A 26,964-nucleotide genomic window follows, 5' to 3' on the forward strand; every position below is an offset into this window, starting at 1 on the left:
ATCAAGAAATAAGACTACCAAAGAAAGCTAAAAAATAAACATAAAAAACAAGAACATCAAAACATAACAATCAAAATAAGTTCAACATAAGTATTTCTCTCCTACTCATATTGCCTCCCTCCCCACACACACACAAGAATATTAAGAATATAACAAGTTTAACGACATTTGAATTTTAAATTTAAAAGTGCATATTACTCCCTTTCAGCCTTATATTTAAACTCAATTATCTTCATTTTTCTAGTAAATAATCGTTAAAAAAATATTAATTAAAACAATAAATATGCTGAAAAATTAAAACTTCAACTTCATAAATTTTTATAGATATATTTTTCGTTTATTTATTATTATTTTAAAATGTGTGAGAAGTGAGAGTAAATAAAGTATATTGATTTTATTTTTAGTTTTATTTAAAAAATTTATGGATAGTCACATAATTTTGAGGTGTTTTCAAAATGAGGCGCGCCTCAACCTCACCCAATAAGGCTAGGCCTCCCGCAATTAAAAGAAAAAAAAAACTCTAAAGCATGCCTCAAGTTGGACATATAGGAGCACCTCTTATTGTGCATTTTAAACGATGATGAAAACTATCTAATATAATTATATGACATAAATTTAAAGATAGCTTAATCTTAATAGTAATAGGGTGAAGAAATTAACAAAATACTATTTAGAGAAATGATCAAATGAGAGTTTGAAAAAATAATTTCATGAGAGCATCATGAAATAAATCATAAAGAATACAATAAACTGATGCAAAAAAATTAAGTTTCAATTAACAATTTAAAATATATAAAGATTAAGCTTTATGACCAGTTGAGATCAGCACTAAAATTTGGACAGTTGTCATATTTTGGTTAGATCTTCCTAGTGAAATCTTAAAGGCTATGAGAATATCGAATGATTGAAAAAAAAAAAAAAAAAAAAAACTTGGCATTCACATCTATTAGTATTTCTATGTATGTTCGAGGATATTGAAAAAAAGATAAACGTTTGAATGATATTTGCATGACATTGCTCTAATAAATGAGACATCCGTCGAAAGGGGAATCTACATACAAACCACACAATACTTGTGCCTATAGATATGTAACACGTAAAGTTTAATACTTATTAAATACCCAGATCTCTAACCACATCAAAAATGCAACTAACACTAACTTTTATAAAGTGAAATACTCTCTTTCATATGTGTTTTAATGTGATTGAGACAGTAAAATGTTACACAACTAATTAACAAAAATTAAGTTTTACAAATGCAAATACATGAGAAGTGTGTGGTACATGTTGAAATAAGAGAAAAATAGAGCAAAAGAAAAACAAATGTAAGAAAATAAAATATTTAAAATTACTAGAATGAAAAATGAGCATATGAGATGTAATTTTAAAGGAAAAAATTAGAAATTATTGGTCAAAATTGTAGGAAGGCCCAAAAAAACTTAGCAGTGATATATCTTAGCTTGAATCAATCATCCAAAAGACCGGAGCATAGATAATTTAAAAATAAAATTATAATAGAGGGTACATATTTACTCATCCCTTTGTAAATTACAATCTCACCAATGTGTTTTCTAGAACAAAAAATAATTTAATCATCTTCTAGACATATACTTGAATGACATTTTAGCTTCATAGAGCTTTTTGAATCGTAGTTGAGAAACTCAAAAGGTTTAAATCTCTTCTATATGTAATACTAACATATTAAAAAAACATCAATTAGATCCAAAATTCTTGAATGAAAATTGCGAAGTACATGTTCTTCCACCCAAATGTATCTAGCTGCATCCCATCAACCTACTGTTTTTGGAATGAACGTCATAGGAAGTCAAATGCATTATATGCAAAGGTAATTTAATAGCCACACCCATTTTATTGTCAAAAAAAATGAAAGAGATGTATCTTTTCGAAGTTAAGAGTAGGTTTTCCAATTACATTATCTTTTCTACTAGTTTTAATAAAGAGTGTGATAATAATTTTAAGCTGTCCAAGCATGCCTGTGATTTCTGCATAAAAACAAAAAAACAAATCAATATGAATGATTTATTCAGACTTCTTTGCATGATAAACTGTCAATAAGCATTCACAGCAACAGGCTTGAGCAAGTATCAACCAAGTTGCACTTCTTACAAGGATCAAGCCAGCTCATTATCACAATATAATAAGATAGTCAATGTCTAAATCTCAAAAGAATGCAATGGATGGCAACTGCAGCCTCATGCATTGAGCAGTTGTGATGCTTTTAGTTAACCTATCGCTCTGGTAATACCATTATAATCATTTCATAAATTTAAATGATATTTTAATTACAGATTCTGATTATTGAAGTTTTAAAAGAACAGTACATAGTAGAGTTACTTTCATGGCTCTATTTGAAAAACAAAATAAATTCAGTGGTATGGATAACTTGCGTATTAAAGTATATGTTAAATTCAGCTGGACCTAGAATAATGTAAAGAATGCAAAATTCAGCGATATCTTTAGCAAATTTTCAGACTATATAAAACATTGGGAGCGATGATAAAAAACTCACTTGCACACTGGATTCTTCATCTGTGATACGAGAGATCATCTCTATAAAAGCATTTGTTGCTTCGGGAAAACTAGCATTAGAAGTGCATAAATCTCTAATAATTTTGATTGCCCGCTTGCGTACACTTACACCCGTGTCCTTTATACGTTCAGAAACCTTTTCGAAGTACTATCAGGAAACAAATAACATAATGAACTTAGCAAACAGAATAATCCATGAGAACAACATAAAACTCATGCATACTACCTACCTTCAAGCCCACCTCTGGATGAGATGCAATATACCTACCAACAAGTTCAAGAGCAGCCTCACGAACAGAAATTGCAGAATCACAAAACCTTCCCTCAACGGCAGTTTGGACTCGTTCATCATACAAAACTTCTGGATCAGCTTCTACTATAGAGCTAACCTGTGCAAAAAAGGTGAAGTAGGCAAAATAAATTTGATAAAATTTTAGATCAAATCAGTAAAACAAAAAATAATCTAGAAAGCAGTCTCACCGCACGTAATGCTTTTGCCCTTAGTATAGAAGAGCCTTCCCTCAAACTTGCCTGAGAATCATTTTTTCAACAAACAAAAAGGCTAGTTTTTTCATTATTCCGATAAAAGCAATACATACATCAAACATCAAGTAACAGAATAGCAGTTCTATACAACAACAACAACAACAACAACAAAGCCTTAATCCCACTACGTGGGGTCGGCTACATGAATCCTTTTTCTCCATTGCATCCTATTTAGTGTCATATTTTCATTTAGTTCTAGTAAATTAAGATCATTTTTAATACAATAAGCCCAAGTCTTCCTAGGTCTACCTCTGCCTTTCTTAACACAAGTCGAATTTAAAACATCTACTCTCCTAATCGGATCATCTAATGGTCGACGTTTAATATGACCAAACCATCTAAGACGACTTTCTCTAATTTTGTCTGTCACAGGAGCTACACCAACCCTATCACGAATATATTCATTCCGCATTTTGTCTCTAAGTGTAAAGCCACTCATCCACCTAATCATTCTCATCTCGGCAACACTTAACTTATTATTATGCTTCTCTTTTAAAGGCCAACATTCAACGCCATAGACAGGTTCATTGCTCCGGCCCAGAATACGATGAATCCGGCATGAGCTACGTGAGCCCCAAGTAGTTGACCGGACAAATTGAGAAGTCTGGCATTCCCGGCCCACCAAGCGAAACCGGTGCTTTCTTGGTCACGACCGGCTAAGGTGAAAGTGAAATTCAAGAGCGTTTCCGCGGGGTAGAACCTCCTCAGGGAATAGAAGGTTTTCATGAGGCTGATCCTGAGCCGCCATCCAAGCACGAAGACCTTCGTTTCAGAGAGGTGTAGAAAGTTGCAAATTCAGGATCTTCCGCTGCACGGATTTCTTGGGAAACGAAGTCATAGGCACGTAGGTTCAGAGCCAGACCGACTAACCCAATAGCACTCATCCATAAACCGGTTACCGGCAAAAAGAGCATAAAGAAATGTAACCAAACCAACCCCAAAGATTTTTGACTCAAAGCGGTTAGCAGTGACCATGAAAGAAGTCTGCTTGCGTTGGGTGTAAAGTGAAAAGCACGGAATTTCTTTGCACCGTCACCATCTTCGAAGAAGGTTTGTTTCTACGGTGGCGCCATGAATAGCACATAGCAGCGCCTAAGACTCCAGCAACTCCCATCATATGAAATGGGTTCAACGTCCAATTCTGTATGAAACCAAAAGGATGAATCGAAATCTAGCTGCTACACCAAGCGCAAAGAACTGAAAGCTTCCTCCCAGATACATGGCTGAACTTCACTGACATACCCGGGCCCGGCTCAACATTCTTGGAAAACAATTGAATCTAGGCTTTTCAATGACTTGGCCCTTCAATCTTGTGAACTAATAGAGACCAAAATGGGATAAGGAGATACGAACGGGGAGGAATAACCAATCGATGAAAGAACATGAAACCATTCTGTTTCAATAGAGGTACGGGACACGGTTGGGGGCAATGAAGTAGGTGAAGTGGTTGGATTTTGCGAGCTGTTCCAACCACTGCTGGATGTGATTCCAAGAGCCGAACGAGAATGAATACCACACAGAAGAGTCAAGACTGGGCTCCCTAATGGAATGTTTAACCGATCCATTCCGGATCGATCGAATTGGTACGAAAGTTGTAACATGGGAAAACCACGGAAAACACGACTGATTTGAAGAACCCGGTGACCTACCAATTGTAGAAGTTGGATCTTTGGCAAGCAAGAAGCACTGAAAAAAGACAATTCGAGTGTACCATCTTCTTTCTCATTTCGAGGAAAAGGTTCGGGAGGAAAGGGAAACAACAGAGGGATCCGAATCAGACCTAAATGGTAATGACATGAAAAGTCTTTTTCAAAACCTATCATTAAGGGCGTGACGACAATATACGAGAGGAATAAAAAAAAACTCGTTATTGGTGTTCCGGGGAAGATCTGCTTATGAAAGAGTGAAAGAAAGAGTCGTCTCATTTCCTTACCTTACTTCTTCGTTCTTTCGAATTCATTCACTTCGACGGCTGGTTCTGAACCCCGTGTAATGTAACATCATCTTCTTCAACCAACCTCCACCCCCATTTACACTGAGGGGCGTTTAGCACTAAAGAATTGCTTCTCAACTAAACAGCTGCTTATATACGCTGACTCAAAGACTAAGCAGAAAAAAGGAAAGAGAAAGATCATGATCAGTTCAAGCTGAATGCAAGAGCGATGATCTGAAAGCAAGAGTGATTGAGAAGAGAAAAGAGAATATCTCAACAAATTCTTTAGCTATCTGCTTCATTCTATGAGATTCTTGCAGCAAATACGGAAACAGCTTTCGCCCTCCTTGGTGCTCCGCCAAGATGCCAGTTGGTGCATGACCTCCATCGCTTCATCACCTGATAGACACCTCAACAGAATTCTTGATCAGCCTCTTTCTTCTCGATCTTTTGCATCCAAGGCCAATTGCTGACGCACCTTGTCTTTGCAATCTTCTGTTCTGTAGAGATTGACCGGTGTTGTTGTCCCACAGACCTTATCTTTCACTTCTTCAAGTCTATTTGCTGCTTTTTCAACGCTAGTCACCGAGGCACTAGGAACCCTATCTATTAGCTCTTAGGGGAAAAAAAGGCTTCAACCCTAAGCAGCAGATTTGGGTTTTTTTGGTTCACACGTACCTCGGGGTCCTTTTATTGAAAAGGATGACTCTTGGATTCAAAAACTGCTTTCCGGATCAAAGAGGAGGATTGAGTCTTCTGTCAAGATCGATGACTACCGAAACGTATTACTGACTCCTGACGTGACGGAAAACCACAACCGAATCCTGCTGATGCACTCTTCAATAGTTCTTCACTTTTGTTGCTTAGGATTCAGAATCTTGAAGATGACAAGTGGTCTAAAGAGAATTTCCTAGGCAGAGAAAGAAAACGGTTTCTTAAGGCTTGCCGGCCGAGAGGATTCCCCGACCTAGTTCGCGAGAAGCTCCCGCACGTGTCGGCCACGGAACTCGCCTACGGGCAGATCTTTGCTACGGAAAGAACGTCTCTCGATCGAGAGTTTTGAGACAATCTCAAAAAATTCTTGCTGACGCACCTCTAGCGCCTCAAATTTGCTGAATTTCATCTTTCAAAATCAAAAGAACAAAATGAAAGTTGTGCGACTCCAGAAAGGAATATAGATAGAGCCAACAACAACTCATCTTTGTGTTTGTGGGATGGGACGGGAATGCACGCCAACCCCGGATCCTGTTTTCTTACGAAAAATTGCAGTCGATTCTTTTTACAGAACTCTCGCGAGACGAAAGCAATGTTCATCGGTTCCATGTGATATCGGTGCGATAGAAGATCTTGAATCATGCTTTCCAAGGCGCGTAGCGTTTTCATTTCTATTCTCACAAAAGATCATATGCTAGTTCTAGTTCGAAAATTCAAAATGAAATCAGAGTACTTCTTTATTTTCTCTTTTCAGCACGAATTTCTTACCCCCCTGTATTCCCCTTGCTAGCTATTGATGGCAGTTTATCGGCGGCATGGTCCCTAATGGTATGCCTCTTGGGCCCTAAACATGTGATTAGCGCCTCACTCAAGTCCCTCCTCGCGAAAACTTGTCAAGCGCCCCAAGCCTGAACTTCAGAGCCGAGCGAGCCTTGGAGGTTAGAGCTTAGTTGGAGCCAACGGCGGGAAGGTAGCTGCAGCATCAAAGATATCGAGTCCTTTCCGTTGCCCGGGATCCGCCCAGCCTGTTTGGGCTTGTGACTTTCCCTTCCTTTAATACCCCTTAGTCACTGACCTCTTAGAAGAAGAATATCTGACTGGGGTCTTTTTCGGTAGAGTCAACTACCTATCAGAGTCCTGAGACACACACTGACACTAGCTAGAAGACTCCTTGGGAACTTCCCTCTTCTTGTTGCTACTCTTGCGTATGCCCTAAGTGGGTGTGACAGGTCTTTTCTGTCAAAAACTCTGCTAACGACCTAACCAAACCTTGCCAAGCCTATCTCCGTCTTCTTCTCACTTTCTTCCCTTCCCTTACCTCTATCTCTCTCCTAGTCTACTCACTGTACTGCTTTGTTAGTGTCGGTGTGTTTGCTATGTGTGAAAAAAATATTTTCGCACATTTAAGAAACTGCTTTGTTAGTGTCAGTGTGTTTGCTATGTGTGAAAAAAATATTATCGCACATTTAAAAAAAAAAATTGAAAAAGATGAGTATTTACCAGAAGATGCGTGAAAATTTTATCAAAACCTCTAGAAAAGGAAAGGTTTTGCCCCAATGCTAAGCAAATCCTTTTAGCCCAATCTCTTGACAGTGCCAGCGTAACTTCTGATTTCCCCAAAATTGCTGTTGATTTTAATCTGGCAAAAAGGTAAATGACCTTTTCTGGAGATACAGGGTTATCCTTGTGCCATAGGGACAGATAGAACCTGCAAAAAAATTTATCAATTTAATACTTTCAAAATGTTAAATTGCATCAAGCAAAAACAGAAAGTTAACCAACCAACGAGTAAGCAAATTTGCATCATCTTGTTGACCGGTCTCGTCGAGATAGTTCAGGAGAATTTGCTGAAGGATCTCAAATTTTGTTACTAAATCGGACTCTTTGGAAGAGTGTTTCGCAGCACCTTTAGCAGATTTAATGCTTTCCTTACTTTGGGGCTGGCAGTATGATTTCAAGACACTAAGCTGCTTTTTGCAAAGACAGACATGACACGACCAATCACGGACCAACTTCTCTTGTACAGAGACTCCTAAGCAATCCTCATGAAACCATCTATGACAAACTTGACAATTCATGTTTACACCTTTTCCACAAAAACAAATGCAACATGAATCTTTTAATTTACTACATGCCTCAGCCTCCCCCTCAGGCAACTCCTGCAGAATCCACAACATCTCTCCTCTGCAATTTGCAGAATCACGTTTTAGTCTGGCTGCAATTGCTCCGAGAACATCAATTGCAATGCATCGAGCTGAGACATCTTTCGACTTAAGCCCAGCATTTTGGAGCAAAACAACACAGAGAACCTGCACATATTTCATCATTAATTGCATATCAAAGTTGAGAACATTATGTCTAGATCAAAAACCATCACCTGTAAGATAAAAGCAGCAGCTGGGTACTCTGGCAAATTTAAGGTTGTCAACAGGTCTGTCACAAGGTTTTCCAAAATAGTTTTTGATTCTGATAAATCCTGGGCTTTAGTATTAGTACACCTTTCAACAATCTTGGTCCATAAAGCAATTGACACCAATTGTGCAACATCACGACATTTAGATGGGCAAGCTGCATCAACTGAAGAATTCAAAATGGCATCCATAGTTGATGCAGTCTTTACAGCATCCGGAAGATTGGAACCAAATTGTGCCAAGTGGATCAGCAAAGCTGTCACCATCTGAATCTGCTTCTGCTCCACATCTGGTAAATGGTAGGCTCTCAGAGAACGCTTTGAAAATTGCAATTTTGGAAAGAGGTGCAGTATCTCATCTAACAAGAAATCTCTTTGCTCTGGGTATGAAGCAAAAACCTGCTCCAAAGTAAAAACAAGAAGAATATATAGAATCTAAGAGATTGACAGTAAAGTAAATCGTACTCCATGAAAAACAGCTAGAGCACCAGAGAGCATATTACCCCACAAAGTAAATTAATAGACTTCAACTGCAAGAGCTGTATATTGTCAACCAAGAAAGTAGAAATGCTTGCTTTCAATAGCTGAAAAATGCAGCTATCTGACAGCCGCACAGCTGACAAAAGATCCTTAATATAGTCTAATATAGAACATAGCTTTTGAACAACAGAATTAACTAGTGTAGAAACCCTGTCACAAAAGGAAATAAAAAGGTTGGGAAAAATCACATGTATTTAGATAAAGAAAAATAGAAATGTATTGTCGTGAAGATGACAGCTACAAATTAGAAAATTATGGAGCAGTCAAAACATAAAGTGAAATCCACCGGCTCACTTGTTTACAGTAGACTTCTTTACATTTGTAATCCGAACGTTGCGTCGTTTTCTGCCTACAGAGCCATTATCAGCATCATCATCTTCAACTTCATCGCCTAAACACAAATTAAATTTTAATTAAAATACGAGAAAATAATTTAATTAAAACTGAAACTTGGAGTAATGCTTTCAAACTCCAACACAAATGTTTGGTGTTTTAACAATGCATTAGAAAAATATCATTTGAAAAAATGGAACGGTGCCCTAGGGATCAATTTCAAAAAAGAATAACAAAAACCTGAAAGAAAAAAATTATATAAAATATCGATATAATAAGATGTTGGATGGATATGAGCTTCAATAACATACATGCTACCAGCAATTAAAGTGACACAAAAATTTGAGAAACTTATAACGGATGAATGGTAAAACTAAGAAGGACATAATAGCTGAGCGCAAGAGAAGACACCCATTAAATATAAGGTTATAGGAAAAAAAATTCTTTGGTGATTACGACAACTACAACGGAGAACAAAAAATAAACCGATGAAGTAAGAAGAAATGACTACTATGAATGCAATTGCAAAAATAGGAAATCATCAACGGCAGTACAATAACAACGGCAAGCTTTTATCCCACTAAGTGGGGTCGGCTACAAGAATCATTTTTCTCCTTTGGGTCCTATTGAGTGTCATATTTTCATTTAATTCTAATAAATTAAGATAAAAAATAAACCGATGAAGTAAGAAGAAATGACTACTATGAATGCAATTGCAAAAATAGGAAAGCATCAACGGCAGTACAATAACAACGGCAAGCCTTTATCCCACTAAGTGGGGTCGGCTACAAGAATCATTTTTCTCCTTTGGGTCCTATTGAGTGTCATATTTTCATTTAATTCTAATAAATTAAGATCATTTTTTATACAATATGCCCAAGTCTTTTTAGGTTTACCTCTATCTTTCTTAAAATAAGTTGAATCTAAAACATCAAGGCAATAATGCCTAGAAATTGTACAAAAAAATTTATCTAAACTAATTGGATTCATGAAGAAGTGAGACAAACCCCAAACAGGATGTATATGGCTACTGAAGGTGATTATTCGAAAAAAATGGATAAAAAACGTAGGAATTTAGAATAAATATTTGAACAGGAGATAAGCTATTTGTGTAAACCACTTAAGGCATTAGTTCCGCATGAAACCAATCAGTATATTTTAAGTAAGCTAGATGATGATAAACATTAATGTAAATTAACTTTGCTGAACTTACAGTCAAATTCACCATTTTCATTTTGTTCTTGAGGGGTGTGGTAAAATGGGTTGTAGGCAGCCATGACCTCCATCATGTGGTATCTTGAGAAGTCAACAATCCGCTCAATGATCTGAAATTAAAATTAGATCATTTTTAAAGCAGTATCTCAAATTACATTAGTTAATCATAAAATGTCAATTGGTTCCAAAATTTAATTGAACACAAATAAAAAAAAAACTCCAATATAACATGTTCACATTAACTAAAACCATCCAAGCAGAGCAGTCACAACATACCTCTTCTTTGTATAGCTGCTTTGGCATATCTTGTTGGGTCATAATTACAAGAACGGCATGAGTGGACTCTAGAGCATGCAATACGATTGGTAAAACTTCTGTGGAGGACTTAAACATGACAGCACACATTAGTCATAGAATTAACAATGTCAAAGAGCAGCTCGCAGCTGACGTCAAGCTAAAATGAATACAGTGAAAAACACAATCAGAGCAGAGCTTCATAAGCAAGCATGTTTGAGCATCATTAGTAACTAGTAAGGCACATCATTATATACACACTACAGCAAATAAAAAGGGATATGGTCCTGCTGAGACCAAATTTTCTATTCTGCCAGAAAACTTCAAAACACAGATCTCATTCCATAACAATGTCCATTTTTCCCTTCATACCACGGTCTGAAACAATCTATCAAATGTTTAATTGCTCTTATCATGAACATATTACTAATGATAAAGATGCTTTTAAATAAAAAAGTTCAATAAAAATATAAGAAAAAAAAGTATGCAAACAAAGAATTCACTATGATTCATGCAAAAAAGAATTATGCCAATAATTTTGCGGATAAATCGATTTTAGCATGCAAAGAAAGTAGCACCTAAGAAAAATGTTTAAATTTTGTAATTTTTTATTTAAAACAACTGCTCTTTATTTAAAAACAATTTCAACAACTTTAATTTGCATTTGCTATAGTAATAATGTGCTTGAAAACTATTCATTGGTTGGAATAATCTGAAAAACATCATTTTTTTGAATATGCTAGATTAGGATAATTATAATTTATTTAACCAACACTTGAATAAATCGGAATGACAGCCTACATAAGATCAGGATCCCTTTACACAATTAATTAATTAGTTCAAACGTTGCTTGAATCCACAGAATTATGATTTTGTCAATTGAAAACCTTCATGGGAAACCATTTTTGAGTATATGATAGCAAAATGAGCAAATAAGAATGGTAATCAAAAGGAATGATGAATTTAACTTCATTTTCATCAGACAGTAGGTTTAAACACATGACTGCTCTTTTAAATTCTTTCCAAAAGCTGTCTAGCAAAATTAAAAGTATTGCTTGATCTTACTCACGACTTTCTATTGATATAATAGAGACGTTATCTAACCTTTCCATGGTATAGCTTTCAGCGAATGGCTATAAACAAAAGTAGTAAACTTACTTTAGGAATCAGGAACCTTTAGAAAGTGTTTCTTAAAGCTACAATGAAGCTAGCTATGTTAAATAAATCCCAAGTATTGTGGAGTAAGAAGTCATTGGTATTTAGGTTAATCATGTAGGAAATGAAAATGTAAAATAAATGTATGAAAAAACTAGAAAAGACATTAATGAATGATTATATAGAGATGGTGAGACAACATATGTTGAAGATAAAATAGCAGAATATAAACTTAGATAATTAGGACGTGCACAACAAATCATAGAAAATGCACCCATTCAATGAGTACAAATGTTTAGTGTCAAAGAGTTAACAAGAAAAAGAGGAGAACAAGATATAATGAATAAATGTTGTTCAAAAAGATTTGAGCAAAATATGTTTAACAATAATAATAACAAATAAGGATTAATAAAATTTAAAAGTTGATTGACATAAAGCTGTGATGACTTGTCCATAAATAGTGAGCTTCAAACAAACTTTCCACTAAAATGATCGGGTAAAGTTAGTATCAACTCTAGAAAAAGAAGGTATTCCATGACACTCAAATGATTGTGACCTTACGAAGGCATTAATGTAGTTGCACATAAGATGTTAAGATTTTTGTTGTTTAGGCATTATACTAAGGTGACCATAAAGTAATCAGGCTACGCATTGATAGAAGAAGATTTTTAGGCCTATAGATCGACAAACTTTACCACTCTAACGTCTACATAAACACAAAAGATCTGCATTTTAGTCTCTAATGACAATTTCAAGAAAAAAATGCACCCCCAGCACTCCAATTCAATGCCATAATTGCTCAAAACTAAAGGCTCTCCCTATCAAAGATTATAAACTAGCTTCCATTGACATGTTTTCTTTTAGAGGAGCACAAGGTGTTGAGAAGATCTGATGAGGACACTATCACTAAGCCTGAAGTTTTTCCTCCTTCAACAAAATAGCTGCAATGGTAACCTTCCCTGAATCTCCCACTTCCCATCTATAATCACCTCATCCTTTTCTCTTCCTTGCCTTATTATTTTATAGCCCCCTTCAAAAAATAGTTGGCTTCAAAGAATTCCCTCCATAGTCCATCCTTTTCAGCTTGTATGTCTCTCAGCCTTCACCCCTTTCGTGTCCACCTCATCAAATCCACACTATAGGCAACCCTCCCTAAAACAGCTCTATTCCTCGGTGCTCTCTCTCCAGAATGCAAAATGGGTTTAATAATTAACAAGTACGGTCTTTATTCCAAACATGCTTGAAATGTGAGTCATCAACCCACTATTTTCAAAAGAGGGTTTAAAATGTGCTACATATTAAATAGTTTCATTTATGAGTTAAGCTAACTAACCTCGTAGGCACCAGTTGTAGTTACCCTACATTGAATTACACTTCAACCCTTTAAAGACTCTAAACGCCTTACTTCATCCCTTAGTAGTTTGGCACATTGTTTAAATTGAGCATCATGCAAACTAAACATGACGTGTACGTACAATACAAGAGATTCGAAACAAAGCCCAAACAATTCTGATAAATAATCAGCTGTAGTTATTCCAGTATTGAAAGCAAATACAGTATGGCAAATTTAGCTAGTAATAGCAGGAGGTGACAGTTTCATGGAACCAAGAATATGACTAATCAAATTAAATACCATTATCATTAAAAATTGGCATATATCATACTTACATTTTCATTCTCGTTAATAGAAAAACCTTGTCCACATTGAATCTGCTGATCAAGAACATTTATGACTCTTACAAGAGTTTCAGGAGGAACCAAATGCAAGATTTTCTTTGCAGAAACAGATGTTATCTCATTTATAAGATTTGTTATGTCCACGAGCGGAATTGATGATCCACCTTCCCCTCCTATATCATCAAGAACTTCTGCTTTCCCACAAAAGTCTTCCAACATCTCACAGAAGGTACCAAGCATAGCTATAGACAAAATGTAGGAAATTTTACCATAAATAAAAAAAAGATAGTCACGTGAAAAAATTCAAAAAATGGCAACCTTCGAGATTAGGAGGACCAGGTCCTGATGACAATGATTTGGAATAACTTTCTTTCTTCTTAATTTTGGGTTTGCTTGAATCAGCAGAAGTTAAAGGTTCCTGAAGAATATATTAGTCGATGTAAAATTATACAATAAAATGTAAGATTATAAAAAAGAAAAGAGATTAGCACACAAATGTTAAAAAAATATACTCACATGAACTAAATTGCTTCCTATGTGATTACTAAAAGGGGCACCATTTTCTAAATGCCCATGGCCTGTACTAGATATATTTTTCATAAAAGGTTTCTTTTCTAATACTTCATGTTGATGATGCTCTGTCTGGAAAGGACCTGAGAAGCTTGAACAGCATAACGTAAGGTAAGGATGCAGAAATATATAGAAGTAGTTAGCAATAAAAATCTCCTATAAGATATAATAAATAAAATGCTCAATAGCAAGCACATGAACACATCCAGAAACTACATGCAGGTTCAAACCACTCAGTTATTGCTTGTACAACTTCCAACTAGAAAATTGCACCACAACATTCTGCATTTTTGCTATCTAAATTAGAGTTACTCAATTAAGTTTATGGTGTCAGTTCAATCACAGATTTTACAACTGAGAACCAATAAAAAAGATTACCAACACATGAACTAGGAATAGATGATAGAATTTCAGAATAACAACTAAATGAACCCAAACACCGCATAAACTGACCTATGCATGGACATATATGATGAATAATGATAAAAACATACCACTAAACTTCAACTGAGTATAATTTACCTGTAGTAGAGCACTCAAACGCTGATGGGTACCGCTTGATGACCTCATCATAGAGGCTGGAAACCTCAACCGAGCTGCACGGTGAATTCTTCGCCCCCTTGTTTAAATTTCTAAAGCAAATAATCAATTAGAGACAAACGAAGGCCCGGGCACCTCCAAAGCAACAGCACCCAAATCCGATCAAATCCGAGCTAAGAGAAAACTTACAAATAGCTGACATCACAATCCCTGAGCAAGCTCACGATCTTCTCAGCCTGCGCTAAAACCTCCGACCGGTCTCCATCGACACCACGTCCAGAGACATCCTCGAAGAGCCCAAGAGCTGGATCCGCGGCGCCAAGATACACAGGTAACCAAGGAAGAGAGAGGGAGGGAGCGATCTCCGAGTGTATGGTGTTGGAGATGCGGCAGGCTTTCTCTAAACCGATGCCCTGGCGGCATTCCATCGATCAGTAAGCCCAGATGCGGCGTCGCCGATCAAGCAGGTAAGTGAGAGCAAGGCGAAGTGGAATTAGGGTTAGAGTTTCAAGAATATCTATTGTTTCGAATAATTGAGGAAGGGGATGAAGACCAGAAGAAAAGACGAAAATGGCGCGGAACAGTTTCGGAGGGGAGAGAGAGAGAGGAGAGAGTGCTTCGACGCGAGTTGAGAGAGACGACCGATGGCATATAGTCGAGGACCGCGCCGATCAACTGATGAGAGGAGAGCTTTCTATTTTTACGTATTTACCCTTCTCCTACTCAGTAATTATTTGTGTGAAGCTTGTTTTAGAAGCAGTTGGGTAGCGGGATTATCATATTTGGCCTCCTTCGCCGTAAGGCATTGTTTCTTTTTTTCTAATGTATAAATTGCTTTTTATTTTATATTATGAGACGGACTATAAAAATTTAAAAGTCATCATTAGAATATTTTTATCGACATTCTTATATAAATTAGAATTATGTTACTCAAATTTAATGTCGAAGTGACTATGGGTTTATTTGAGGCAGCTGCAACTTATCAATAAGACTCCAGAAAGCTGCTGCTGGGAAATTACTGTAGATAAGCTGACTAGCTGTTTGTTTCTGCGATTTTAGAACAGTTGTGCGGCAGTTATTTCTAAACAAATGATTATTCTGCCCATGACAGTAATATTTTCTGTAATAGAATTTTTGTAATCATATATTTAATACTTCAGAAGTAAAAATTCATTTTGTAACAATACAAAAATCTAGATAAGCACCTCACTTAATAGTTAATATCAATATTGTTAAAAAAACAAAAAAAACTATTAAAATTACAATTAGTAATATGATAATATTAATTTTAAAATACATACGGCATATATCACGAGCTACACCGTTTTCGAGAGATCCTAGGCATGATTTTAAAATACATACGGCATATGTCACGAGCTACACCGTTTTCGAGAGATCCTAGGCATTCTCGATCAATGTCAACAATGGAATATGTCGCACTGTATGACCACCGGAAGAATTCAAGCTTCTTCAGACTGTCTGCCCACCGTAGAAACCTGTAAAACTTTATCTCGTGGCTATGCACCTGACGTGACGTAAATAAGGAAGTTTGAAGTCCGCAGTAGAAAAGCAATCATCGGGAGGTCCATGAAATCCTGAAACTCATTTTTTTCTGAATGTTGTAAAAAACAATCAATTAATCATAACACAATTTGAAATTGCTAAAAGAACTAACAAATTATAGTTTTTGCAAACATGAGGTATCACATAACTCATTATACTAACCAACGATTTTGTTACTACAAGAAGACAACAGACCTTGTAAAAAATAAGGTTTTTGGTTATCTTTAACTCACGTAAAACCAAGCTCGTGTATGTCATATATGTATATCACAAAAAAAAACCATCTTAAAGATCCTCAAAAACCATATCGTCGAAAAGAAGAGAGGAACTTGGTTGCTTTCATTAGGATTTCGCTTGTGACACCAACTAACAACGACTAACAGACCAAAAACTCATAAGGTCAACTGTCTCATCTTGATCATCTCAAACCCACCAAAGAAAAAACAAATAAAATGCAAATGAAAAGAAAAACATTTACAAATAACGCAAAAAATCGAAAAAATCAATGTCAAACAGACTAGGAACAGAAATAAACAAGAACTATACTAATTAAACAAGTAGAAATTAATAAAAGAAGTAAGAAATTACTATTTATACAGGTGTGAGGTCTCAGTGACTTTAGTATACCAACCAATAAATCCGTCACTACAAGAAGAAAGTAGACATTGTAAAAAAAGTGTTCATGGTTGTCTTTAACCCACATAATACAAAGCTCGTGTCTATCACATATGCATATTAACATGTCTAAAAATATGATACTTTTGTATAAACATTTAATGTCTATTTTTAGTGATATGTGCTTTAATGGAAGGTATTTATATGTTTTTGTTGCAGACACAATAAGTTGGGGCAATTAGAGCTAAAAGAAGCAAAAAAGAAGGAATTTGGATTCAAAAAGAGGCCCTTTGTAAAAGATTACTTGGCACCTATGCGCTAGTTTACAAAAGAGTGGTTCCTAGGTGCCAAGAATGATTTCTTCCTCAAATTCATTGAATTTGGATGAATTTTGAAATGGTGCTAGAAGTGAATCTAGGAAATTCGGTCGTATGTTATATAATTGTGATTTTATTACAGAAAAGGCAAAGGCAAAATGAGGAGAAGAGGAGAGTAAATGAAAAAAGTGACAGAGAAGATTGCATCTTAGAGTTGTAAGAGGAGAGGAGAAGTAAGAAATTTCTTCTTCATTACATTTCTAAAAGATAATTGAGTGACATTGTAAAGAGAGAAAGTGATTCAAAGGAACTTCAAACGATTTTCTTGGGGAAGAGATTGAGATAAGTAGTTTGTACTTTACTTCTTTTACTTTTTTTTGTTATGTAAACTTATTTTTATATTTAAATCCATGTTTTATTGTATCTTCCAAATGAGATCTGAGTAGTTTGCTTTTTCTTTCTCCCTGCAATGAGAAATAATCATGTGAAGAATTGAAATTGTTTAGAAATGTTTTAATTTCATAATTGTGATGATTCAAACTTCAAACTTCATTTACTTAATCAATTTGATCAATTGTTAAGTTAAAATTTTTTGTGAAACATAATAATTCGAAGGAGCTATGCTTTCCTCAACCAAGTAAAAATCACATTTGATCTCATGGATAAGAACGCGGTTCATGTGGTTAAGTGCAAATAAATATGGAAATAAGTTTTGTTGGTCTTAAATTGGTGATTCTAGAGTGAAAGGCTATAACCTCTAATTTGATCCAGAATTTGAGAACCTATTGCTAGATGATAGCCTCAATGCGGAGGGATAATGGGAACTCTAGAGTGAGAGCTAGAATATTCCCAGCCTAACTAAGGATTTAAAAACTTGACTCTGGATCAGTCAATGCTCTTTATGCACTTGTAAGAGGGTAAATAATATGTATGATTTTATTTGATATAATATAATTTTTAAAAATTTAAATTATTCACTGATTATAATCTCATTACAAATGGAATGATACTTTCTAAAATTTGAACTATTCTTCATAAAACTTAATTTAGTGATATTAAATTTTACTTTAAGTTTAGAGATAAGAGTAGTATATATAATTCACTTAGTTTAAAAACACAAAATTTGACCCGCATTCCTAGTTAAGTTTTCTGCAGTTTAGTTTAGAGTTTCTTTGAGTTAATATTATAAGAATTCCAAACTTCCCTGTGGGATCGATACTTAGAACTCCATTAGAGACCTATATTACTTGTGTGATACGTATGGTTGCGTTAACATCCTAGCAAATATGTGAAATCGATAAATAATACCTTAAATCGCTAGGAGTGGCAGCTATAAAGATTTAAAAAAATATTAACTATCCTAAAGTATATTATGGTTGTGGCTACCGTAATAACCCGCACATCAAACTTTTTGCGCCTTTGTCGAGGAAGTAACAAATTTTTTTTTTAAAAAAAAGTTAGAAGACTTTATTTGAACTGTAAAACTTATTTTAGGAAAATCATAGTACAGTTAATATATATAAGTTCATGTTATATTATATATATATTATATATATGTTCTATTTTGATTCGATTTCTTGGGCTCAAATTACATCTTTTCAATCGTGAGATTCTCTTTTCTTTGGCTGCTACTTTTGGTAAACCTTTGGAAATGGATAGTGCCACTCTTACTCTCTCTAGACCTTCTCAAGCTTGTGTCCTTATTGAAAGGGACATTACTCAACCATTTGTAATGAGATATGGATTGGTTCTCAACATCAAGGTTATTGGCAATAAGTAGAAATTGAACATCATTCCCCATATTGCAATCATTGCTCAATGTTTGGGCATCATACTTCCCTTTGTTATAAATTGAATCCCCACCTTAAAGCATCTACTGGCATTCAACCTTCTACTCTCCCAGAAAATCATAATCCTAATATTCATCAAGCCACACCACCTAATGTTGAGCCTGATAAAGAGGAAAACCCTACCATGCAAAATGTTGATTTATTTAAAGAAAATGCATTTCCTAATACTTCTATTGATGTGTATGCTCAAAAAACATTGCTTAAAGGGAAAATTGATGTTACTGAACCTTATTTACCTACTATACCTGATGAAATTTCGCTTTCTCATACTCATAGTAATACCACTCCTATTATTAATAACAATTTGGAAAAGCAGAGGTAGCCAGATGAAAGATTTTCTCATCCCTCCACCTCTACCGAAGTCAACCCTTATACAACTTCTAATGCTTTAGAGAATAAATAACAACTTCAAAAACATTCTAGAAAGAAGGCTAAAAGAAACAATGAACTTTCAAACCTTAATGCAAGTAACATTATACAAGAAGGCAGCTACTATTCTAATGGAGATCAATTAGGCAACCCTTCTGGATCTTCTAGGATGGCTGGCTTAAGACATTATGTTTAATATTATGAATAGGCATATTTGGGGAGTGGCAGACCCTTCCTCCTTTAATAGACTCAAACATCTTTTTAGGGTTCATAAAATCTTCATTTTTGCCCTTTTAGGGCCTTTTGTGCATGTTCATAAAAACAAGATTTTGAATACATTCAAAAGCTATCAGACTTTCTGCAATAAGAATAACAAAATTTGGGTCTTTTGGAAATACTCTGTTACATTATCCATTGTTGAAGATGAGGAGCAATTTTTCTAACACATTTTAAGATGGAAAATTTTCATGATTGGGGCACTTCTGTCTATGCCTGTTCTCTTTTGTAGGATGAATTTTTGCTTTGGCTGAAATTAGAGCTTATGGGTGATTCTGTTACTAAAATTTTGTTTGTGGGAGGGGATTTTAACATAGTTATGAAGCCATCTGAGAAGGAAAGGGTTAGTAGATGTGATATTGCCCTTATAAATTGTTTTTGTAACTCAATTACGGGGGATGGACTTTTTGATTTGGGCTATTCTGGATCACCCTATAGATGGAGAAGAGGTTTTCTTTTTCAAAGACTTTATCGTTACTTGAGAAACTCTACTTTCTTGAATTATTTTCCAATCATTCGAGTTCAACATCTAAGCTATGCATCTTCTAATCATAACCTCATTCTACTTACTTTAGCTTTTAATGTGAAGCCTTCTACTTCCAAATTTAAATTTCTTAGTATATAGACTACTCATATTTTTTTGAGTATTGTGCAACAGGCATGGAAGTATGATGTTGTTGGGACACCCTGGTTTATCCAATGGCAATTGCATAAAAAACTAGCAGCTCATCTCAGAAAATGAAACCACTAGGTTTTTGAAAATGTGCATGATAAAGTATTGGAGGCTCAGCATATGGTTGATTAGTTAGAGACTCAAGATATTTGCTCACCTGAATTGGTGGAAACATTAGCATAAGCTCTTTTATCCATATTGGATGCAATCACTTTAGAAGAAAACTTTCTCCAACAGAAAGCTAATGATATTTCTTTTATTATTATAGATAAAAACACAAATTATTTTCATGTCATTTTAAATCATAGAAGAAACATCAATAATATTACGAGGATAAAAAATGTCAATGGTCACATTTTAACCAACATGGAAGATATTGGTGAAAGTGTAGTGCTTTATTTTACTAAGATTTATTAGTTTACTTTACAAATTATCCCTGTCAATTCTAACATTTTTTGCTAATGAAGTTAGTTACACTAACAACCTCTCCTTAACTCAAGCTCCTAATGAAAAAGAAATTTTATCTGCTTTTAAATCTATATGTTCTAACAAAGCTCCAGGCCCTGATGGTTTCTCCTCTTCATTCTATGTTCATTGTTGGGACATTATTAAGGAGGTCATACTAGTTGTTCAAAGTTTCTTTCTTGGGGATAATCTAGGTAAGTATTTTAGCACTGCCTTGATTGTGTTTATCCCCAAAGGAAATGACAAGATTTCTTGAGAGAATTTTTGTCATATTTCTCTTACCACTGTTATCTCTAAAGTTTTGAGTAAGATTACTATTAATAGGCTACAACCACACCTTTCTCAAATTATCTCTCCACATCAATCTGCCTTTATCAAAGGCAGAGAGATTACGAATAACATCCTTTTAGCTATAAAAATGATTGAAGATCTGAATAAAAAAATGCAGAGAGGGTAACATGATTTTTAAACTTGATATAAAAAAGGCTTTTGATACAATTAGTTGGGATTTCATTATTAATATTTTGTAGGCTAAATGCTTTCATCTGGACTTTTGATTACTCATTAAAAGATGGTTGACAAATAACCATTATAGTGTAATTGTTAATGATAAAGCTCATGGTTTCTTTTCAGCTTACAGGGGCATCAAATAGGGAGATCCACTATCTCCTACCATCTTCATAATTTCTTTTGATTATCTCTGCAGGCTTGTTAACAATTTGCATCTACAACATCCTCACATCCAATACTCTCGTAAATCTAAAATTGTGATTAGCTACCTTGCATATGTCAACGATGCTATCTTGTTCTCTAATGCCAACAAGTCTACAATTAAGGCTATTATGTCTTTTTTGATGGATTTTAAAAAATATCTCTGGTTTACTCTTTAATTTGACTAAATGCTCTATATATTTTGGGAAAAATATACATCAAAATGTTGAGAGTTGGGCTTCCACCTTCACTAGTTGTAAATTTGCTAAACTACCCATCAAGTAGCTTGGGGTGAACATCCTAAGAGGGAGGAAGAAGAAAATTCAAATGGATGAGGTTGTTGACAAAATTAAATCCAAGATCAATGATTGGAGAAATACCTTCTTGTCCAATGGTGGTATGCTTACTTTCTTGAAAAGTGTGCTATGTAGTATACCTTTATATGCTATGCAGGTTCTTAAAACTAAGAAGAGCACTCAAAAAACCCTTGAAGTGCTCTTCAACAAATTTCTCTGGAGTGGCGCTCGATCTTCTAAAATTTGAGCTAACTGGAAAAGAGTAGTAGACATGTTTCCTCTGGAGGACTTGACTTTAAAATAATGCAACAGATTATTGATATCAACATGTGCAAGTTCTAGTTCAAATTTAGAGCTGGGGAATCTTTATGGGCTCAATTTATGTATCACAAGTATTGCACCTTTATTCACCTCTCCATTGTTACATGGAAAGTTAGGGATTCTAAAATATGGAAGGATATTAGACTTGCTAGAAATGTGGCTTCTCATCTTATTTTCTAAGATGCGGGGATGGGAACATTTCTTTTTGGCACGATCATTGGGGAACATCAAATTTCACAAACTTGCCTCACTCTTTAACTGATACAAATTTACTTGTTTTTTATTGTTGGATGAATGGTAGCTGGAATTTACCAAAATTGGTTTCTTTAGTTGGGGAGGAGGCCCCCTCTATTGCTAACATTCCTATTAATGTGCATGCAAGGGATCTTCTTATGTGGGAATTTCAATCCAGAACTTCAATTACTAAAATGCTATACTAACATATACATAGATTTCCACAATGAAAATGGAGTTCTTATATTTAGCATCAATACATCTCTCCATCTATCTCTTTTTTTCCTTGGAGATTTTTTCAAATTATTTTGCCTCTATATGTTATTCTTAAGATGAAACACTTGAGGCTTGTCTCTTATTGCTATATTTGTAGGAAGGAGACTGAATCTTCTTCTAATCTTTTTTATGCTTGCCCCTTTGTTAGAGAGGTGTGGGATATGTTGGGGTGCTATTTTGGCATTATTTAGCCCCCAATTTTGTGCTTGAAAAGCATTCTAAAGCAAATTTTTGTTATTTTCCTTTAATTATGATGTGGTTTATTTGGGTGGCTAGAAATAGCCACAAGTATGAAGCATCTCACCACACTCCAACTACTATTATCTCACTTATTGTGGCCAAATTTCATAAAACAATGAGAGTTGTTAATGCAACTGCTACTTCTCATTTATCTGGGAGTGGTAGGAGACTAATTTTAATTAGTTGGAGACCACCTTCTCAAGGTTGGATCAAAATTAATATTGATGATAGTCTTACATCAAATGTTGTTCGGATGGGTGGTTTGTTTTGTGATACAAATGGGAGATGTCTTGCTTTCTTTGCCTCCCCCTGTAATGCTTCATCCCTTCTTAAAGCTGAAACCTGGGCTGTGCTGGCAGCTATGCAGGTTACCATCTCTCTTCAATTCTTTAATGTGGTGGTTGAAACTGATTCATAATGCTTGTTTAACATATTAACAGGAAGGTTGAAACCTGTTTAGAACCTCATTACGTTGCTGAAACGTATTATGACTATAATAGACCTTAACCATCTCAATATACAATATACTTTTGTTCATTGAGAAGGTAATGCCCTTGCGGATTGGTTATCTAAAAGGGGGCTACATGGCATTATGATTGGTGATACCCCTCCTTCTTCTCTCTACACTCTTATACAAAGTGATTTACTTAAGGCTCCTTTTATACAAGCATAGCTTACCTGCTCTTTTTTTTCTGATGAATATACCCTCTCATATATAGTGGCTAGGGATTATCAAAGTCTATATACTAGTTGGAGTGGTTTACCTTTCACTATTTATTGTCCCTTGCCCCCATTTTGGTTTTATCTCTTCTGCAAAAGGGGTTGTGTTTATGTGCTGTTATTTTATCTCTTTTGCATGAAACTCTGGGTTGGTTTTCCCACTATCTACTTTCTTTACTACTACAGGATTGGAGTTAAAATGATTACATTGATTTGGATGGTCCATTTTAATGCTCCAGGCCTTTTATGCTGGGATTTGGAAAGTCAATATACTGTTTCGAGTTGTTTTTCACTGCCCTAAGTTATCAATGTTATTTTCTTTTTTGCATATGGGGCATTGTTTATTGCCTGAAACTTACTTTTCCGCTGTCCTATCTCCTATGCATAAGAAACTGGAATGGCTTTACTACTACCTCCATGCTTTACTACTATAGAAATGAGGTTAAAATGATTACATTGGTTTGAATTCTCCCATCTAATGCTCATGTCACTCTTTGTTGGGTGTGTACATTCACATATGCTTCGGATTGCTCCTCTAAGCTTTTCTTTTGCATCTAATGCTTTTTTTTGCATGATTTGGTTTATGTTATGGAATCTGCTTTGGTTTTTTCTTTGCAATGCTCCAGGCTATCGTTGTTGGGATGGTGGTTGTTGTCTTTATCTTCTTTGTGCAGGCTTTGTTTACTTACATGACATACTTTAACAGCTACTTGGGATAATTTTTTGTTGGCATGCCTACATTGCTATGTATTCTACCATGGAGTCTCATTTTGGAAATTACAAATATTTTGCACCTCATTTGGACTACTTTTTCTCACTTCTCAGGATAAGGACTATGGTTTCAAACTGCAGGCTCCTTTGGATGTAACATGTTTTAAAAGCTATTGATGATTTCTGCTCTCGGTCACCTATAACTGCTGCAGTTTGGTGCATTTTGAGACTTTCTATTTATTTTTGGAAGTTTACCTTTTGTTTTGGTATACTTATTAATACACCTAAAATATATAGTGTTTTTAGACATATTTTTATACCTATTTTTGAGACATTGCACTTTAATGAAAGGTTTTTTTTGTATTTTTCTTACAGATACATGTAAAATGGGCGAAAATGCTTAAAGAAGTGAAAAAGGATCAAATTTGGAGCAAAAGGTAAAAAATGTACAAAAGAGTTTTGGTGCCTAAGTGCCAGATCCGACGCTTAAGCGCCAGTTAAACAAAGAAGGCCGTGCCTAAGCGTCAGAGGTCCCGCGCTTAAGCGCTAGTGGTAGTTACTAGACGAGTGAAGTCGGTTTTTTGCAAATTTTGAAGAGGTTTTTAAGGCACCCATTGGCTTAATAGGTGGTTATAACCACCATGGACAAAAATTATCATGAAAGGATGCATCTCTTGGGGAAATACATCGAATCTAGACATATTTTGAAGCGTTTTCAAGGCACCTCTTAGAAAAATATAAAAGAAAGAAAAGAGGACTTTGAAAAGAGTCTTGAAAATACTTGGAAAGTTTTGAAGGTTCATTAATATGGGAAGTTAGCTCAGAGAGATTTTCAGGCACCACTTTTACTTTTATTTTATCCTTTTTGTTAGTTTATTTTGAGTAATTGTAAAGAGAAGAGATTTAAAGGAACTTCAAGTGTTTGGTGGAGAAATTGGGATAAGTTTTTTATCTTTTTGTTTTGAGACTACTTTTGGTTTTAGTTGAGACTTGTTGTTGGTTTGGCAATGATTTCTTCTTTTAAACTAAAGTGTGGTTTTATTTTCTCCATGGATTCTGAGTAGTTTTCTTTATCTTTCTTCTTAAAATGATGATAAGTAATTAAGTTGTGGATGGAAATTGTGGAGAGTATTGATTTTTAATATTGGAAGAAGTTGTGATGATTTAATTCCATGCACTTCATTTACTTCTTTATTTGGCAAATCCAGATGTTAAAATTTGTTGTGAGAACACGTAAGAATCGGGCTGGTATTGTCTTAGTCAACAATTGGAAAGAATCACATGAGGTTGTATGAATGAGAATGTAGTTCATATGATTGAGTGCAAATAAATAGGGAAATGTTCATTGAAGGGTGTAGAGTTAGAGGACTTTAAAGTGACAGGTTAAAGCCTCCAACTTGGTTTATTTTTTTAGGTTCTGATACGATATGTTAGCCCTTAGGTGGAGGGAATCAAGGCAACTCTAGAATGAGAGCTAGTATCTTCCCTCCCTAGCCTGTCTTCAGACTATTCAAACTTTAAATTAGCCAATGTTCTTTATAGTAACTCTAGTAAGTGTAAAGAATATTATTGCTCTTATTTGGTACAACACAATTTGCATACTTCCACAACAGAATTCCTATACTTATTACTGATTCATGATAAGAAGAAAGATATTTTTCTTATTAAGTGCTTTTCATCTACAAAACTTTAGTTATATTTTTAAGTTGTTACTATTTTGTCAAAATATCAAAAATACCAAAAATATTTAAATTTTTATTACTGCAAAACATATTCAGTTTAAGTATTTTTCTTTTTTCTTTTTAAAAATAGAAAGTTTTTTAGAAATGCATATTGTATAAATTCCCTGTGAGTTCGATATTCAGGTCTTAATCAAAAAATCTTATATTACTCGATAACAATACATATACTTGCGTAGTATCCCAATATATATAAATTAAAAGTTAAATTCTTATTTTTTTTTCAGAATGAAGTTTTTGGTTTTGTTGTAAAGTAAAGAAATTGAAGTGAAATATAATTTGAATTATTGTTGTACTTTGCATATTAGTAGTATCAAGAGGGATTAAGTTTTTGGCGCCGTTACCGGGGAATCAAAAGCAAAATTTCTATTTTTAGAAAGTCTTATTTAAACTTTACGTATTGTATCTTATTTTTTGTGTGTGTTTTAAATTTATTTTATTTTATTATATGTTAGTGTATGCATAGTTCATGTTCTGAAGGATTAGTACCCTATGATTATGAATTAGAAAGAACTATTAGAAAAACCAAAAAAAATCAAAAATTTATAATTTTTTAAAAATACAAAAAAATTAAAGGAATGACATACCAAAATAATGAAAATGTTGAAATTCATCAAGAGCTTAGACCTTTAAGAGATTATGCCAACCTTACTGTAGATGAACTTCATTGTAATATTCAAAAACCTACTGTATTGGCTAATTCATTTGAGCTTAAACATACTATTATCCAAATGGTATAAAATAATCAGTTTAGGGGATCACCAACTAAAGATCCAAATTTACATCTTGCCAATTTTCTAGAATTGTGCGCTACATTTAAATACGATGGTGTATCAGATGATGCCATAAGACTTAGGTTATTTTCTTTTTCATTGAGGGATAAAACTAAGATGTGGTTGAATTTGTTAGCACCTGTATCTATTATAACTTGGGGTGATTTAGCACAAAAATTTCTTGCTAAATATTTTCCACCATTAAAAACTGCAAAACTTAGAAATGATATTACATCTTTTAATCAGTTTGAAGGGGAATCTATTTATGAAGCATGGGAAAGATTTAAAGAACTCTTAAGAAAGTGTCCACACCATGCTATACCAGATTGATTAATAAT

General features: G+C 34.7%; 1 protein-coding gene across 2 annotated transcripts in view; it reads right to left on the reverse strand.

The window, feature by feature from the left end:
* Positions 1–15,216, reverse strand: part of LOC110039406 (nipped-B-like protein A) — a 36,815-nt gene extending 21,599 nt beyond the window's left edge. The window contains exons 1-15 of one of the 2 annotated variants that reach the window (XM_020744449.1): positions 14,667–15,216; positions 14,460–14,569; positions 13,884–14,020; positions 13,686–13,785; positions 13,359–13,609; positions 10,518–10,625; positions 10,240–10,351; positions 8,988–9,084; positions 8,657–8,843; positions 8,121–8,552; positions 7,526–8,052; positions 7,244–7,451; positions 3,031–3,081; positions 2,781–2,939; positions 2,531–2,698 (exon numbers count right to left, since the gene is read on the reverse strand). In XM_020744449.1, the coding sequence (XP_020600108.1) occupies positions 2,531–2,698; positions 2,781–2,939; positions 3,031–3,081; positions 7,244–7,451; positions 7,526–8,052; positions 8,121–8,552; positions 8,657–8,843; positions 8,988–9,084; positions 10,240–10,351; positions 10,518–10,625; positions 13,359–13,609; positions 13,686–13,785; positions 13,884–14,020; positions 14,460–14,569; positions 14,667–14,905 (2,886 nt within the window). In that variant the 5' untranslated portion in view covers positions 14,906–15,216. Of the gene's footprint in view, positions 1–2,530; positions 2,699–2,780; positions 2,940–3,030; positions 3,082–7,243; positions 7,452–7,525; positions 8,053–8,120; positions 8,553–8,656; positions 8,844–8,987; positions 9,085–10,239; positions 10,352–10,517; positions 10,626–13,358; positions 13,610–13,685; positions 13,786–13,883; positions 14,029–14,459; positions 14,570–14,666 lie in introns of those variants that run through there. The other variant, XM_020744450.1, reaches the window with a different exon arrangement.
* Between the last annotated feature and the right edge of the window lie 11,748 nt (positions 15,217–26,964).

The sequence above is a fragment of the Phalaenopsis equestris genome, unplaced genomic scaffold (assembly GCF_001263595.1).
Source record: "Phalaenopsis equestris unplaced genomic scaffold, ASM126359v1 Scaffold000002, whole genome shotgun sequence".
In the NCBI taxonomy this organism is placed as follows: domain Eukaryota; kingdom Viridiplantae; phylum Streptophyta; class Magnoliopsida; order Asparagales; family Orchidaceae; genus Phalaenopsis; species Phalaenopsis equestris.